At 47.1% G+C, this 11,816-nt stretch overlaps 1 protein-coding gene across 3 annotated transcripts in view; it reads left to right on the top strand.

Moving 5' to 3' along the window:
- Window positions 1-8,877, top strand: part of kank1a (KN motif and ankyrin repeat domains 1a) — a 48,947-nt gene extending 40,070 nt beyond the window's left edge. For all 3 annotated transcript variants that reach the window (XM_085295603.1, XM_085295604.1, XM_085295605.1), the window contains 9 exons: window positions 1,482-1,646; window positions 3,951-4,047; window positions 4,261-4,479; window positions 4,596-4,683; window positions 4,829-5,048; window positions 6,522-6,664; window positions 7,518-7,718; window positions 7,847-7,945; window positions 8,086-8,877. In XM_085295603.1, coding sequence (XP_085151729.1) covers window positions 1,482-1,646; window positions 3,951-4,047; window positions 4,261-4,479; window positions 4,596-4,683; window positions 4,829-5,048; window positions 6,522-6,664; window positions 7,518-7,718; window positions 7,847-7,945; window positions 8,086-8,148 — 1,295 coding nt within the window. In that variant the 3' untranslated portion in view covers window positions 8,149-8,877. The remainder of the gene's footprint in view (window positions 1-1,481; window positions 1,647-3,950; window positions 4,048-4,260; window positions 4,480-4,595; window positions 4,684-4,828; window positions 5,049-6,521; window positions 6,665-7,517; window positions 7,719-7,846; window positions 7,946-8,085) is intronic.
- The last annotated feature ends 2,939 nt before the right edge of the window (window positions 8,878-11,816 follow it).

Below are 11,816 nucleotides of genomic sequence, written 5' to 3'. Positions count from 1 at the left end.
ATAACTACACATATTGCAAAAGAAGTGCAATAAACTACAAAAAAAGGATTTTATTTTTTTTTTACACATGTTTCTACTTAAAGAAATTTCAAGTGTCTTCATAGTTTCATTTTTGAGATACACAATGTTTTTTTATTAACTGCAGGAAAAACGAAATAACTATTATAAAAAAACAGCATCAAGAGAATCTACTTCCAACAGGTCAATTAAGCCTCCCAGAAACTGTACAGAAAGGCATGAACTTTCATAAACACAGTAAACCTTTGAGAGGCGCTGCAAGGAAAAACTACGTTTCCCCAAAACATGACGTCACGTCCGGTTTTGACAGGTGATGGTGAACATGCGATGGTTTGCGCTGATGTAGGAAGTGCTGCAAACAGCTGATCAGATTGGCAAAGCGTGTTTCAGGATTATTATGTTTTTGTTGTTGCAGCGATTTTTATGTTTTGTTTTGTTTTTTTGTTTGTTTGTTTTTTGCAAAGCCATTTGGAAAAAAATTGAATGCATGTTATGCAATTTCAACTCCTCCAGTTTCATATACAAAAAAAGTGCGCCAGCTTATGTGGTTGCAATTCTACCAGGATTTAAAAATGTTACGTTTAAGCTCCGATGGGCCTAAACGGGTTACAGACAGCTGTGACGGCACAAACCTGTCGACATTCAGCTGAGTGATGTGAAGTTTGCAGTAGCTACAGTTAAAGTTTTAACATGGGAGTCTATGGGGACTGCCTCAAGTGGTCATTAGAGGAACTGCAGGTTTTTCAGCCCTGGAGGAGTGCTGCTCGTCTCAGACACATTTGTATGCATGTCAGTGTTCTAATGAGCTGAATCAAGGTGTAGTTCAGGACTGAAGGGTGGGTGCTGGTTTGGAGTTTAGGGGGTGGGGTTGTCACACACGTGTAAAGAGAATCCTGATAGGATCAGACAGGCCGTGCTGATCTGTGACCCTGAAAAATGTGGCAGGGCCTTTGGACTTGAACCAACAATGAGCTCATTTCTTTCAGGAGGCAGTAATGTCGCACCATTCTTCCACTTGTTGTTTTTGCGGGCCGCCCTGCCTTCACTAACAGCTCCCTGCTGATGCTGATTCATGGCTCCTTCTCCCTTACATAACACACGTTGTTGCAGATGAGCACGCGGCGACTCTGTGCTCCTTTCTGGCCTCTTTTGCGATGTCATCACACGTTTCCTCTTTTGTTTTTATTCCGTTCTTGTGACTTTACTCCTGCCATCAACATTCAGCACACAGTTACATTAAAGTCACGGCTGATGCTGCTCCTTGGAGCACCAAGAGCCTTTTTCCTACTGAATGCTGCCGTCTTCAAATCAGAGGAGTGAAAAACTGTCTTGATTTAGAAAACTGGATCTCAAATCGCTCCTCGCCTCTGTGGCGCTCTGTCGTTTCAGACGGTAACAAAGTGAACGTTCAGAGCTCAAAATGTCTAAACCTGCCTGACCTTTTCTTTTGTTCCCCTTGTCAGAGAGCAGTCAGCAGCTCCAGCTGTCGTCTGTCGGGGCAAAGCACGTGGAGAAGTCACCTGACCTCACAGCAGCGGATACGCCTGCGAACACGCCGTCGCAGCAGCAGATCAGTGCGGCCGAGCAGAAGAGCCGCATGGACCTCCAGATGTCTACAGCGCTGCATGGTGCGACTGCAACAACACAGCTCATTGTTGTTATTATTATTCCAATATTAAATATTTTAAGAGCGCTGCAGTTTACAAGCTGCATATAAAAGATGGACCTGCCACTGCCGTCTGTAGTTGGAATCAACATCTTGAAGTTTCTGTTTGTTTTGTGGGTAGTTTTGAGCTAATGCTAACAAGTCTGGCTAGTCCAGAGACTCTGAGGCATCCCACAGACGCCTGCTCGTTATTTCTAATGAACTTCCTGATAAAATACTACAGCTTCATCCTAATTGGACAGCCAAAAGTGCTCCAGGCCACGCCTCTGACAGTGTAAATGTACCCCTGTCCTGACTGTGGAGGTTGCAGGTTCTGAGATGGAGGTCTGGAGGCTGAAGGTGGTTTCGAGTATCATAGACTCCCAGATCTGTGTTGCTTCTGCTTTTAGCTCAATCAGTTTTATTTTGGTGCTGCAGCCACACCCACCTGACTGCTACGTCTTATGGTCAAGTGCGGAACCTTAACATGATTCAAAGGTTTTCCCTCCACAGCAGACGGGCTGATGTCTGATGCTCTGTGACCCAGGAACATGAATCAGATTGTCAGCTCGTGCTTTTTGGACTCTGTTGCTCAGTTTGAGAGTCAAACACATCTTATTTGCCTTCTTCGGCCCCCGAGTCCATTTATCAGGGTTATAAACACTGCGAGCTGAAGTCACTGTTTCAGCTTCAGTTCCTGTTCCTGTGCAGAAGCAGAGCGCCAGAACAGTAAGAGCGAGGCTCTGGAGCGTGAAGCAGATGTTTTCCTAAGTTATCTGACCAGATGTTTAGGCAGTGGTCTGCTGGCTGTAGAGACGGCCCCTCAGCAGAACATTCAAACGCTTCTTTCACAACCCGGCTGCTGTAAGGTGCGCGTTACCTCACCTGAGCTGACTGTAGGAGGTTACCTCGCGCAGACGCCAGGTGACGTGTGAAACGCCACCACGAGCGCCGTCATCGGCCCGACGAGCGGCTCGCGCCACTCTCACTCCCAGCTGTCAAAACACGGGAAGCGTGCTGAACGACTCTGTTGCTAATGAGCAGCGCACGCGCCTGTGTGTACACATGCAGCTCCTGCATGCTGATGCATGAACTCCCCGCGGCGTTAAGGAGGCCCCTCGGTGGAGGCAAGTCCTGGCAGATGTGCTGAGTGTTTCTGGCTCGCTCTGCTGGTATTTCGGTTTTCGAGGCCTCTACTTAAAATGACTGAGATACTTCGGGCTTTGAGTCGGCTTCCAGCGCCTCACGGACAGATGAGACGGACACTTAATGGCTGCTTTCGTCTCTGCCAAAGCTCTCGATCATGTCAGAACTTTTAGTGGAGCATTCAGGCGTTATTGGCTCTTTGTAACCAGCTCAATGGGCTATTTAGTTACATGGTGTGTTAATTATGCAGGAGGAGAGTTGGAGGGATGATTTTATGAGGAGGATCGTGATGAAACATGGGAAAGAGACGGAAACGACGAAGGAAAAACACTTTGCACTCCGAAAAGTCTCACCTTACACACTATAAATAACGGAAACATAAATGGTCTTATTTTAATGATGCATAAACTCCAGATAAGTGTGTCTGTCACAGTCCTGTAATACTGTCTCAGCCACACACGGCTGTAAACAAAAGGGAGCCTAAATAGTCCAGCTGTTTAACATGATTCCAACAGGGGGCGCTGCGCTCATGAACAGAGGTGAAATATAGAAGCTGGAGCTTACAGATGTCAGAGATCTGATTTAATCTTATTGTTTATTAATTTAGTGACGAGGGTCTGTTTGAGATGAAGTCCTGACGAGGAATGTATCTTTGTTCATAAGTGACGTCTGAATATCTGCAGTGTTCAAAAATATGTGAACACACAATCATCACATGACGGCAGTTAAACGTGATTCTGTCGCTCAGGAAACAAAAGCATTCTGCAAATCAAAGTGACAACAGGAGGAAACGACGCAGGCGGTGCCGTCGCTCCGTCTATCGTCGTCGCTCCGTCCTCGTTGCTGCTCTGTCGTCGTCGCTCTGTCGTCGTCGCTCTGTCGTCGTCCTCGCTCCGTCCTCATCGCTTCCTGAAGTTGAACTTTGTGTCATATTGTGATGATGAAGGGTTTCCTTTTTTATGTATCGATGAACTATTCATGTTTGGATATAACAGCGCGCCTACATGGTGCTTTTTATTAACGATAAACACACAGCCCTGTTTTAAAGCAGCCTGTTCGATTTATCAGATGAGTTTAAGTTGATTCTGGATTATGTGTCATGTTGTCGGCTCTGGTTTACGATGTTCTGCGTCTCCTGCAGGGCAGAGCACCCTGAAATCCATCATGAAGAAGAAAGACGGCCGAGCCGACTCCAACGGCACGAAGAAGAACCTGCAGTTCGTCGGGGTGAACGGAGGGTGAGAATGTTTTTAATCAGAAGTTTGCAGCGTGAGAGTTTTTCAGTGTTTGTGTCCCGGCTGAGGTCAAAGGTGGCAGGGCTCACGTTTGCTCAGCTGCGTCGACGCAGAGCCTCACGAGCTCGTTAGTGTTGTTCGCAAATATGAAACCCGAGCTGCTGATCTGCACTCACATCTTTGTTTCTGCACCTCTGTCGCCCCCTCGTGGCGCAGATACGAGACTACGTCGAGTGACGACTCCAGCTCAGAGGACAGCAGCTCCTCTGGGTCAGACGAAGAGGACGAGGAGGAGGAGGAGGGGTACGGAGGAAAGGAGGAACACCAGAAAGTGGAGGGGCAGAGCCTGAGGGAGGAGTTCCAGCCCGAGGGAGCAGAGGACGTGGACAAGAAGGATGACGAGGAAAGTTCAGAGAAGCAGGAGACGAGAGAGAGGCGAGTATAGAAGATGAAATCATGATGATATTTTTCTGTCTGTAAATTTGATCAGTTGTGTTAGGATGAGGCTGAAGCTATTAGAAGAATGACGTCTGTTTGACCTCGACTCAAAGGTACGAGCTGAGCGAGAAGATGCTGGCTGCATGCGACGTTCTCAAGTCGCACCTCAGTGACTCCAAGGCTGTGACCAACAAAGACCTGGTGAGGAATCTGATCAGCTATTTGTTAAACGATGTCATGAAACGTGGTTTGGAGCGCAGCGCTGACCAGTCACCACGGTGGATTCAGTGTGACACGCCCACTGTGCACCCAAAGCTGGGCTGATGGTCACTTCCTGTCTGTGCAGAGAGGCTGTCTCAACACGGTGCAGCACGAGTGGTTCCGCGTGTCCAGCCAGAAGGCGGCGGTGGCGGCCATGGTGGAGGACTACCTGGGAGCTTTCACGGACTTCTCTCCCGCCGTGCTGCGCCACATCGTCAACATGGCCGACGGCAACGGCAACACGGCGCTGCACTACAGCGTTTCACACTCAAACTTCCAGGTGGTGAAGAAGCTGCTGGATGCAGGTGAGAGCTGCGTTCGTGCGAGGCGGCTTTGAAGCGATCGGCTCCCAGGAGAGGCGCTGCTGAGGGAGGGCTTCATCTCCCGCCTCCAACTTCTTCTTCTCCATTTATACTGTTTGTTTGTGTTTGTTTTCTAAATGTAAAAACTGAAGACAGCAGACCGTCTGTCCATCCTGTAAGTCCTCGGCTCGTTCACTGGTGGAGCGCTGCGGGTAGGATGAAGTTCAACTTAAAAAAAACTTTATTTAACTTGATGTGGGCACAGAGCAGTGAGACGTTCATGTTGAGGGACGTGCAGTCTTTATTTGTTGTCTATAAAACGTCTCAGATGTCACGATTGTCAGATTTCACCTTTTTGTCCTCCTGGTTTCTCCTCGTGCTTCACCTCCTTTTTCCTCCGTCCTGACAGTCGAGGAGGATCCTCCCTCTCTGTCCCCGCAGCTCCTGCTGTTAACAGCAAAATAATTATCTGATAGTTTGACACAAAGGCAGCTGAGTGACCTCGTGATGCAGAGCCACAGATGCAGGCGGGACACGGCTTCACGCTGGAAGACGATGAAGGAAAACACTGAAAGTGAGGATACAAGGATACAAACGGCTTCGGTTGGTGCTGTCTCCACACAGCAGGAGGGGGCTCCTCCAGCTCCTCCGCCTTCCTCTCAGGCTCGAGGCTTGTTTGGACTCAGAGTTGTAATAAAGAGTGGTTAAACGTGGTGGCAGTGACTGACTTCCAGTCAGCAGGACTAGAAACGGTCTGTTTGCATTTCCATATCTTCTGTGGATCTCCAGGAAAAACACTGGATCAAAATTGAGTAAAACTTCATGAAACAGATTTAATTCATAACCTGAGAAAATATATTTTAAAACCCGGGCAGGAAATCTGCACGTGTGAGTTAAATGTCACCAAGAACACGTAGACAACACAGACGCTCACATTTGGGCTTCAAGACAGGAAAAGGTTTTCTTTTTTAATGCGACAGCTTCGTCCTCGCTGACGCTCCCACACAGCGAGCTCCGCGGAGGCTCAATAGACTGTGATGAGGTCGCGGCCACTCGCTGCTCTGAAGGCCTTTTGTCTCCTCGGCCTTTTGTGTCCTTGTGTCCGTGACGCCGTCTCCGCCCCCTCCTCCCATTGTAGCCTTTGTCCGTCCCAGTTCTAGCTGAGGCCTCCGCTCGCTTCGCTCCCATCCGGCCTCTGACGGGTTTCTTCCCCCTCCATGTTGGCGTGTTCAGCTTGTAGAGAGTGTGAGGAGGAGCAGACGGTACGACTCGAGTGTTTCCTTTTTGTTTATTCACGAGGAGAAGCGACTGACAGAAGCGTCACGTGCTGACACGTCTGTGACGTCGTTGACTGACGGTGACGAGTCAGTGTCACAGGCTGACCCCCACACCCCCAACCCGAGACAACCAGTGACAAAAATGTCTTTGTCCAACCTTCTGGAAGTTTTAAACTGTCTGTGTTGGTGTGTGTTTCAGACGTGTGTAATGTGAACCAGCAGAACAAGGCGGGATACACCCCCATCATGCTCGCCGCGCTCGCAGCCGTGGAGACGCCCAGGGACATGCGTATTGTGGAGGAGCTCTTCGGCAAGGGTGACGTCAACGCACGCGCCAGTCAGGTCAGTGAGAGGAGGTCAAAAGGTCGCAGCAGTAATACGAAGGTCACGATGGCCAGACAAGAGCAGAGTCGCTCTGCGACCTAAAAAGCAAACGAAGCAAAAGCAGAAATGAAACGTGCACGATGGACGGAGCAGAAACGGGAACGTTACTGAAAAAATCAGAAATGCACAAATGAAGCTAAACATGAGTCGATGAACGACTGCCTGCAGAAGTTTAAACAGAGTTTAGTTTAAACCTCTGGAGCTGCTGAAGTGGGAAAATTGCACTTTAGTGACACCGTGTGGTGGAGAAAGGTAACGCCTGGACTTTTAAAAGTGAGACAAATTTAAGTTTGTGAAATACTGAACATTTGATCTGGAGTCGTGTTTGGGAACGATGCAGCGGGAACACGACCCGTTAGCGTGGACTGCTTCCAGACAAAGCTTCTCAGAGCTGCTGGAGAGATTTTGACCTGGTGCCACTCGGTGTGTTTGTGGCACAATGTGTGCTGATGAACACAAACCAACGTCGAACTGCCTCTAGGAGAGTTTTCAAACATGTTGAAATATAGAAAAGGATTGTTTGCATCCTGTGATCATGAATAAACAGTAACATCAATCATCTGGATGATTGTTCCTTCTTTACCTGAACCATGCATCGTTGCTTCACCCAGGCTCCGCCCACCGTACAGTTGTACTGGCTGTGCTGTGATACTGTGGATGTTTGTGTGGCTTCATTGAAAACGGCAGCTGTGTGATCAGAGCTCTCCATTTAATGAAACCATTTTAGTTCAGAGTTGATATTTGCACGAACGCGTCGGCGTGGAGGCCGGAAGCGTCGGGTTTGCTCACCGTGCTTTTGTCCCCGCCGCAGGCCGGCCAGACGGGGCTGATGCTGGCGGTCAGTCACGGCAGGATGGACATGGTTCGAGCTCTGCTGGCTCACGGCGCCGACGTCAACATCCAGGACGACGAGGGCTCGACGGCGCTCATGTGCGCCAGCGAGCACGGCCACGTCGAGATCGTCAAGCTGCTGCTGGCCCGGCCGGGCTGTGACGCCACGCTCAGCGACAGTGTGAGTTGTGTAGAAGAACTTTGTTGCTGTAATGTTGGACCCACTGGTTTCTAAACATTAGAGAAGCACTGCAGGTGTGTAGATGCTGTTCTTTTGGTCATGCTGACTTATTTTGTTTGCTCCACCAGGATGAGAGCAGCGCTCTGTCCATAGCTCTGGAGGCGGGACACAAGGACATCGCAGTGCTGCTTTATGCTCACGTCAACTTCTCCAAAGCCCAGTCACCAGTGAGTCGCTATTTTAATGTTGCACCAAATCATGGAAGCTTCGTCACACATTTCAGAACCTCCTTCCTAATAATCTGGTGTGTGTGTGTGTGTGTGTGTGTGTGTGTGTGTGTGTGTGTGTGTGTGTGTGTGTGTTTTAGGGAACGCCTCGACTCGGCAGAAAAACGTCCCCGAGTCCGACCCGGAGGGGCATGTTTGATTAAACCCAGCCTCTCCTCTGCCCACAAACCCTGCGCTGCTATTGGTTCTCATGCACGACGCCTTACCCATTGCTGGATTTCCCCAACCAACCAATGAGATTTCTGGATTTTCTTTGATCTATGTGCACATTTGCCTCCACGATGAGCCCAAAGTGCCCTTTGAATATGAATGTAAGCAGCTGGTGCTTCACAGACTGGCTGAAACGTGTCCAAAGTCACAAACTCTGGAGTTCAGACCAACCTTTAAACTAAAATATGCCTTTTTTTTTTTTTTTTTTTTTACTTGATGCTCAGTGTTGATCATAAAGAGCACCAAACCCTCGTCATTTGATTTTATTTTTAATTATGTTTGCGAGCGTCAGAGATGGAGCGCGATCCAGCCATCCTGTACATACCGCTGGCCTCGACATCCCGGTGTCACGTCGGCGTGAGCTAAACTGGAGAAGTTTTACTTTTATACAAATGATTTGTATCTATTTAAAAAGAAGAATCACAGTATTTTGAATATTTCCTTTTACTACTTAACAATCCACGAGGTTATATATTTATCAGAGTATAGTTTTTAATGCAGAGATGTATTACGTTGTACATACGGTGGTCGTTTGACTCCAGTTTCCTTCTGTGTAAAATAAGTTCTCTAGTTTTCATCAAGGTACTGACTTTCATGCTCACGTGAGATTTGAAGTGCCTTAAACTTTACCATGTAACAATAAACACCAATTAAAGAATCCAGACGTGTCGGGTTTGTTCTCACCGCTCGACGTTTCTGCAGAACGGTTTCATACCAGTTAATGAAGAAACTGACCTGTGAACAAAACCGTGGTTCATGAGCAGCAGGGAGGTCAGTGTTGGAGTAAAAGGCATAAAAACAAGTCCTCAGATCAACCTTTTTTTTTCTCTTTTACAAGAAAACTGGGGAAATACTGAGATTAATTGATTCATACGTCAGTGGGGGTTTTTTTGTTTTGTTTTGTTTGTTTTTTTTATTTAAAAGATCCTCAGGTATCAGGACTAGAGAGGAAAAATCACACAGTCCAAAGAAAAACCCTGAAGACTTTCAGAAAGCTGCAGAAGTGTTGCTCAAGACCACTTTAAAAATTAAAGTCTGGCTCCTCCAAAACAAATCCACTGCTGCAAACAAAAGGAGCTCGTTCCAGGAGACCTGGACAGGACTATAACCCATCAGTGGGACCAGTAAGTGCTCCTTGGTGCAAAGAGGAACATGCTGAGCACTGCCAGAGCAAAATGACCTCCAGCAGGACGCTGGTGTGAACGTATCTGACTGAACCAACGGACTTCATGACTGGCTTGAGTGTCTGACATCTTCTGGTGGGTGCTGTCACTGTCCAGCACCAAGAAGCTTTTCTGTTTGAGGAGTCCAGCGCTCCTTCATGCAGAGACAATGTCACAGTGGGATATTTGTGTAGTGCAGCCTTAAAGTTATAGTTTGGCGATCAGTCGATCCCTAATTTCCTTTGGGATTAATAAAGTATTCTGATTTCAGAAATGTCCTGAACTATTTTCATTGATTCTGGGGTGTCTGGAGGCTCTTTGTTCAAACATTTCTGGGTTGTTGCCCAAAAATGGCAACAACTGTTTCATTTGTACATATTTTATTATTTCATCTTAAAGAAAATCAGCATTACGTAAAAAGCATGTGCACAGGGGTCGATTCAAATCAGTACAAAAAATATCAGCTTTAATTTAGAAAAGCAGCTTTCAAGACACGCCGCCAACTCACTAAGGTTCATCCACCAGGATAAAAACAAGAACGAGCCAATCGCAGAGCAGAAGAAACAAAGTGAGCACGTGCAAATTCTGCTTCAAAAAGTTATTTTTACTTTAAGATTTTGGTCATTTTGTTTTACTGAGTTTAAACTGTTCTGGTGTTTCTGACCATAAGCTGACGGTTACATGTTTGATGTGTTCAACAACTCGGACCTGCTGGAGTTTTCCAGCTTTGGGAGATAAACACAATAAATGAAGAGACTTCATGACCCAGGTTAATATGATCAAGGGCCAGCAGGTTTGACCTGAGCTCTGTTTTTACTGCACTGTTCAGACAGAGGCCTGATTCTGCCTGAAAGCACAAGCAGAGGGGGGCATAGCTCAGTGGTAGAGCATTTGAGGTCTCCGGTTCAAATCCGGATGCCCCCTGTAGAGGCTTGGTGCTGTTTTATCTGCCCTGCTGACAACAAGCTCTGTGAATCTGTGAGGAAACGACCTGATCACACTCATAAGAGATTTGATTTCTTATCACAGATGATGAAACCATGCAGCAGATCCTGCAGCTGCTGCTTCACACTGTTAGTTAGCTTTCACCTGCACCTACCTGCTGTTGAGCTGCTCTTTCTGTTACTGTTGCTGTGGTAACCATCATCTTAGGATTCATTTGCACTTTAATTTAAGAGGTCACTTACCTTCATACATTTCTGTTTGCAGTTATCTGCAGTTTGGTTCAATGCAGCGCAACAAGGCCCCGATGACCTGAAACCCAACGTCCACACACCTCTCCCTGATGTTTAACACACTCTGATGAGTTGGAGGCTGAATGAAGCTCAGTCTGACCTAAATGGCCTTGGCTGCTGACGTCTTCCCTGCTCCTCTCCTCCCACACAGAACCAGGTTTAAAGATGGTTTGATGAGTTCATGCACCGACATTACTGTCATGGCTGGACCAACATCTCAGATGCTTCAGATCCATTTTTCTCTCTAAATATTTGACCCAAGCCTGCTCACCTGTGATGAAGATCACCCTCTGAGTCCTCCTCTGTTGTTTTAGGATCCCTGGAAGTCTATTTTAAACCTGTTGTTACTGACCTTGGTTTTGAGTTGGACAGTGATTTTAAATTGGACAACCAAATCAGAGCAGTGAAGTCCAGTTTTTATCATTTCAGGCGACTGGCACGAGTAAAATCTTTTCTTTCGAGGCAGCACCTTGAAGCAGTGATCCATGCTTTTATTTCTTCCCGCCTGGACGACTGTAACGCACTTTATGTGGGGGTCAGTCAGTCGTTGCTCTCACGTCTGCAGCTGGTTCAAAATGCGGCTGCACGACTCCTAACAGGAACTTGAAAAAGAGAGCATATAAGCCCTGTATAAAAGGCCCCAAAGTTCATAGAATAGTTTTACTGGTGTTTGGTGTTCTGGCCGACACACTGGGGTGACCGTAGTGCTCAAAGACTGAATCAGTGCCACAGCCGTGCCTATCTTTGATATCTCCACTACAACCCCCGTGCTAACCTCTCTGCACTGGCTGCCTGTGTCTTTTAGAGTTCATATTAAAATTCTCATGTTTGTTTTTAAATGCCTTCAGTCTTGCCCCGTCCTACCTCTCTGAGCTTCTTCATCCCCACACACCCTGTCGGTCTCTCAGGTCAGCTGACCAGCTGCTCCTGCTCAGAGGGGGCGGGGCCTTCTCTATCGTGGCTCCTAAATTATGGAATAATTTGCCCATGCACGTTAGAGAGGCGCCTTCACTGTCCACTTTTAAATCACGTCTTAAAACCCACTTTTATTCCTTGGCTTTTAACCTCAGTGAGACTTGGTTTCTCTTTTAATTGAAGTAGTTGCTTAATTAATGATTTCACTCTTTTATTTGGTTTTTATTTATCTCATGTAATTTTATTTTACAGTTCCAATGTACAGCACTTTGTGTCAGCTGTGGTTGT

The sequence above is a fragment of the Mchenga conophoros genome, linkage group LG12, assembly GCF_057382185.1.
Source record: "Mchenga conophoros isolate Kocher_MC1m ecotype Shallow Benthic linkage group LG12, M_conophoros_male_GT1.1, whole genome shotgun sequence".
In the NCBI taxonomy this organism is placed as follows: domain Eukaryota; kingdom Metazoa; phylum Chordata; class Actinopteri; order Cichliformes; family Cichlidae; genus Mchenga; species Mchenga conophoros.
Note: the sequence above shows the minus strand (reverse complement) of the source record. Positions and strands in the feature narration are given on the sequence as shown.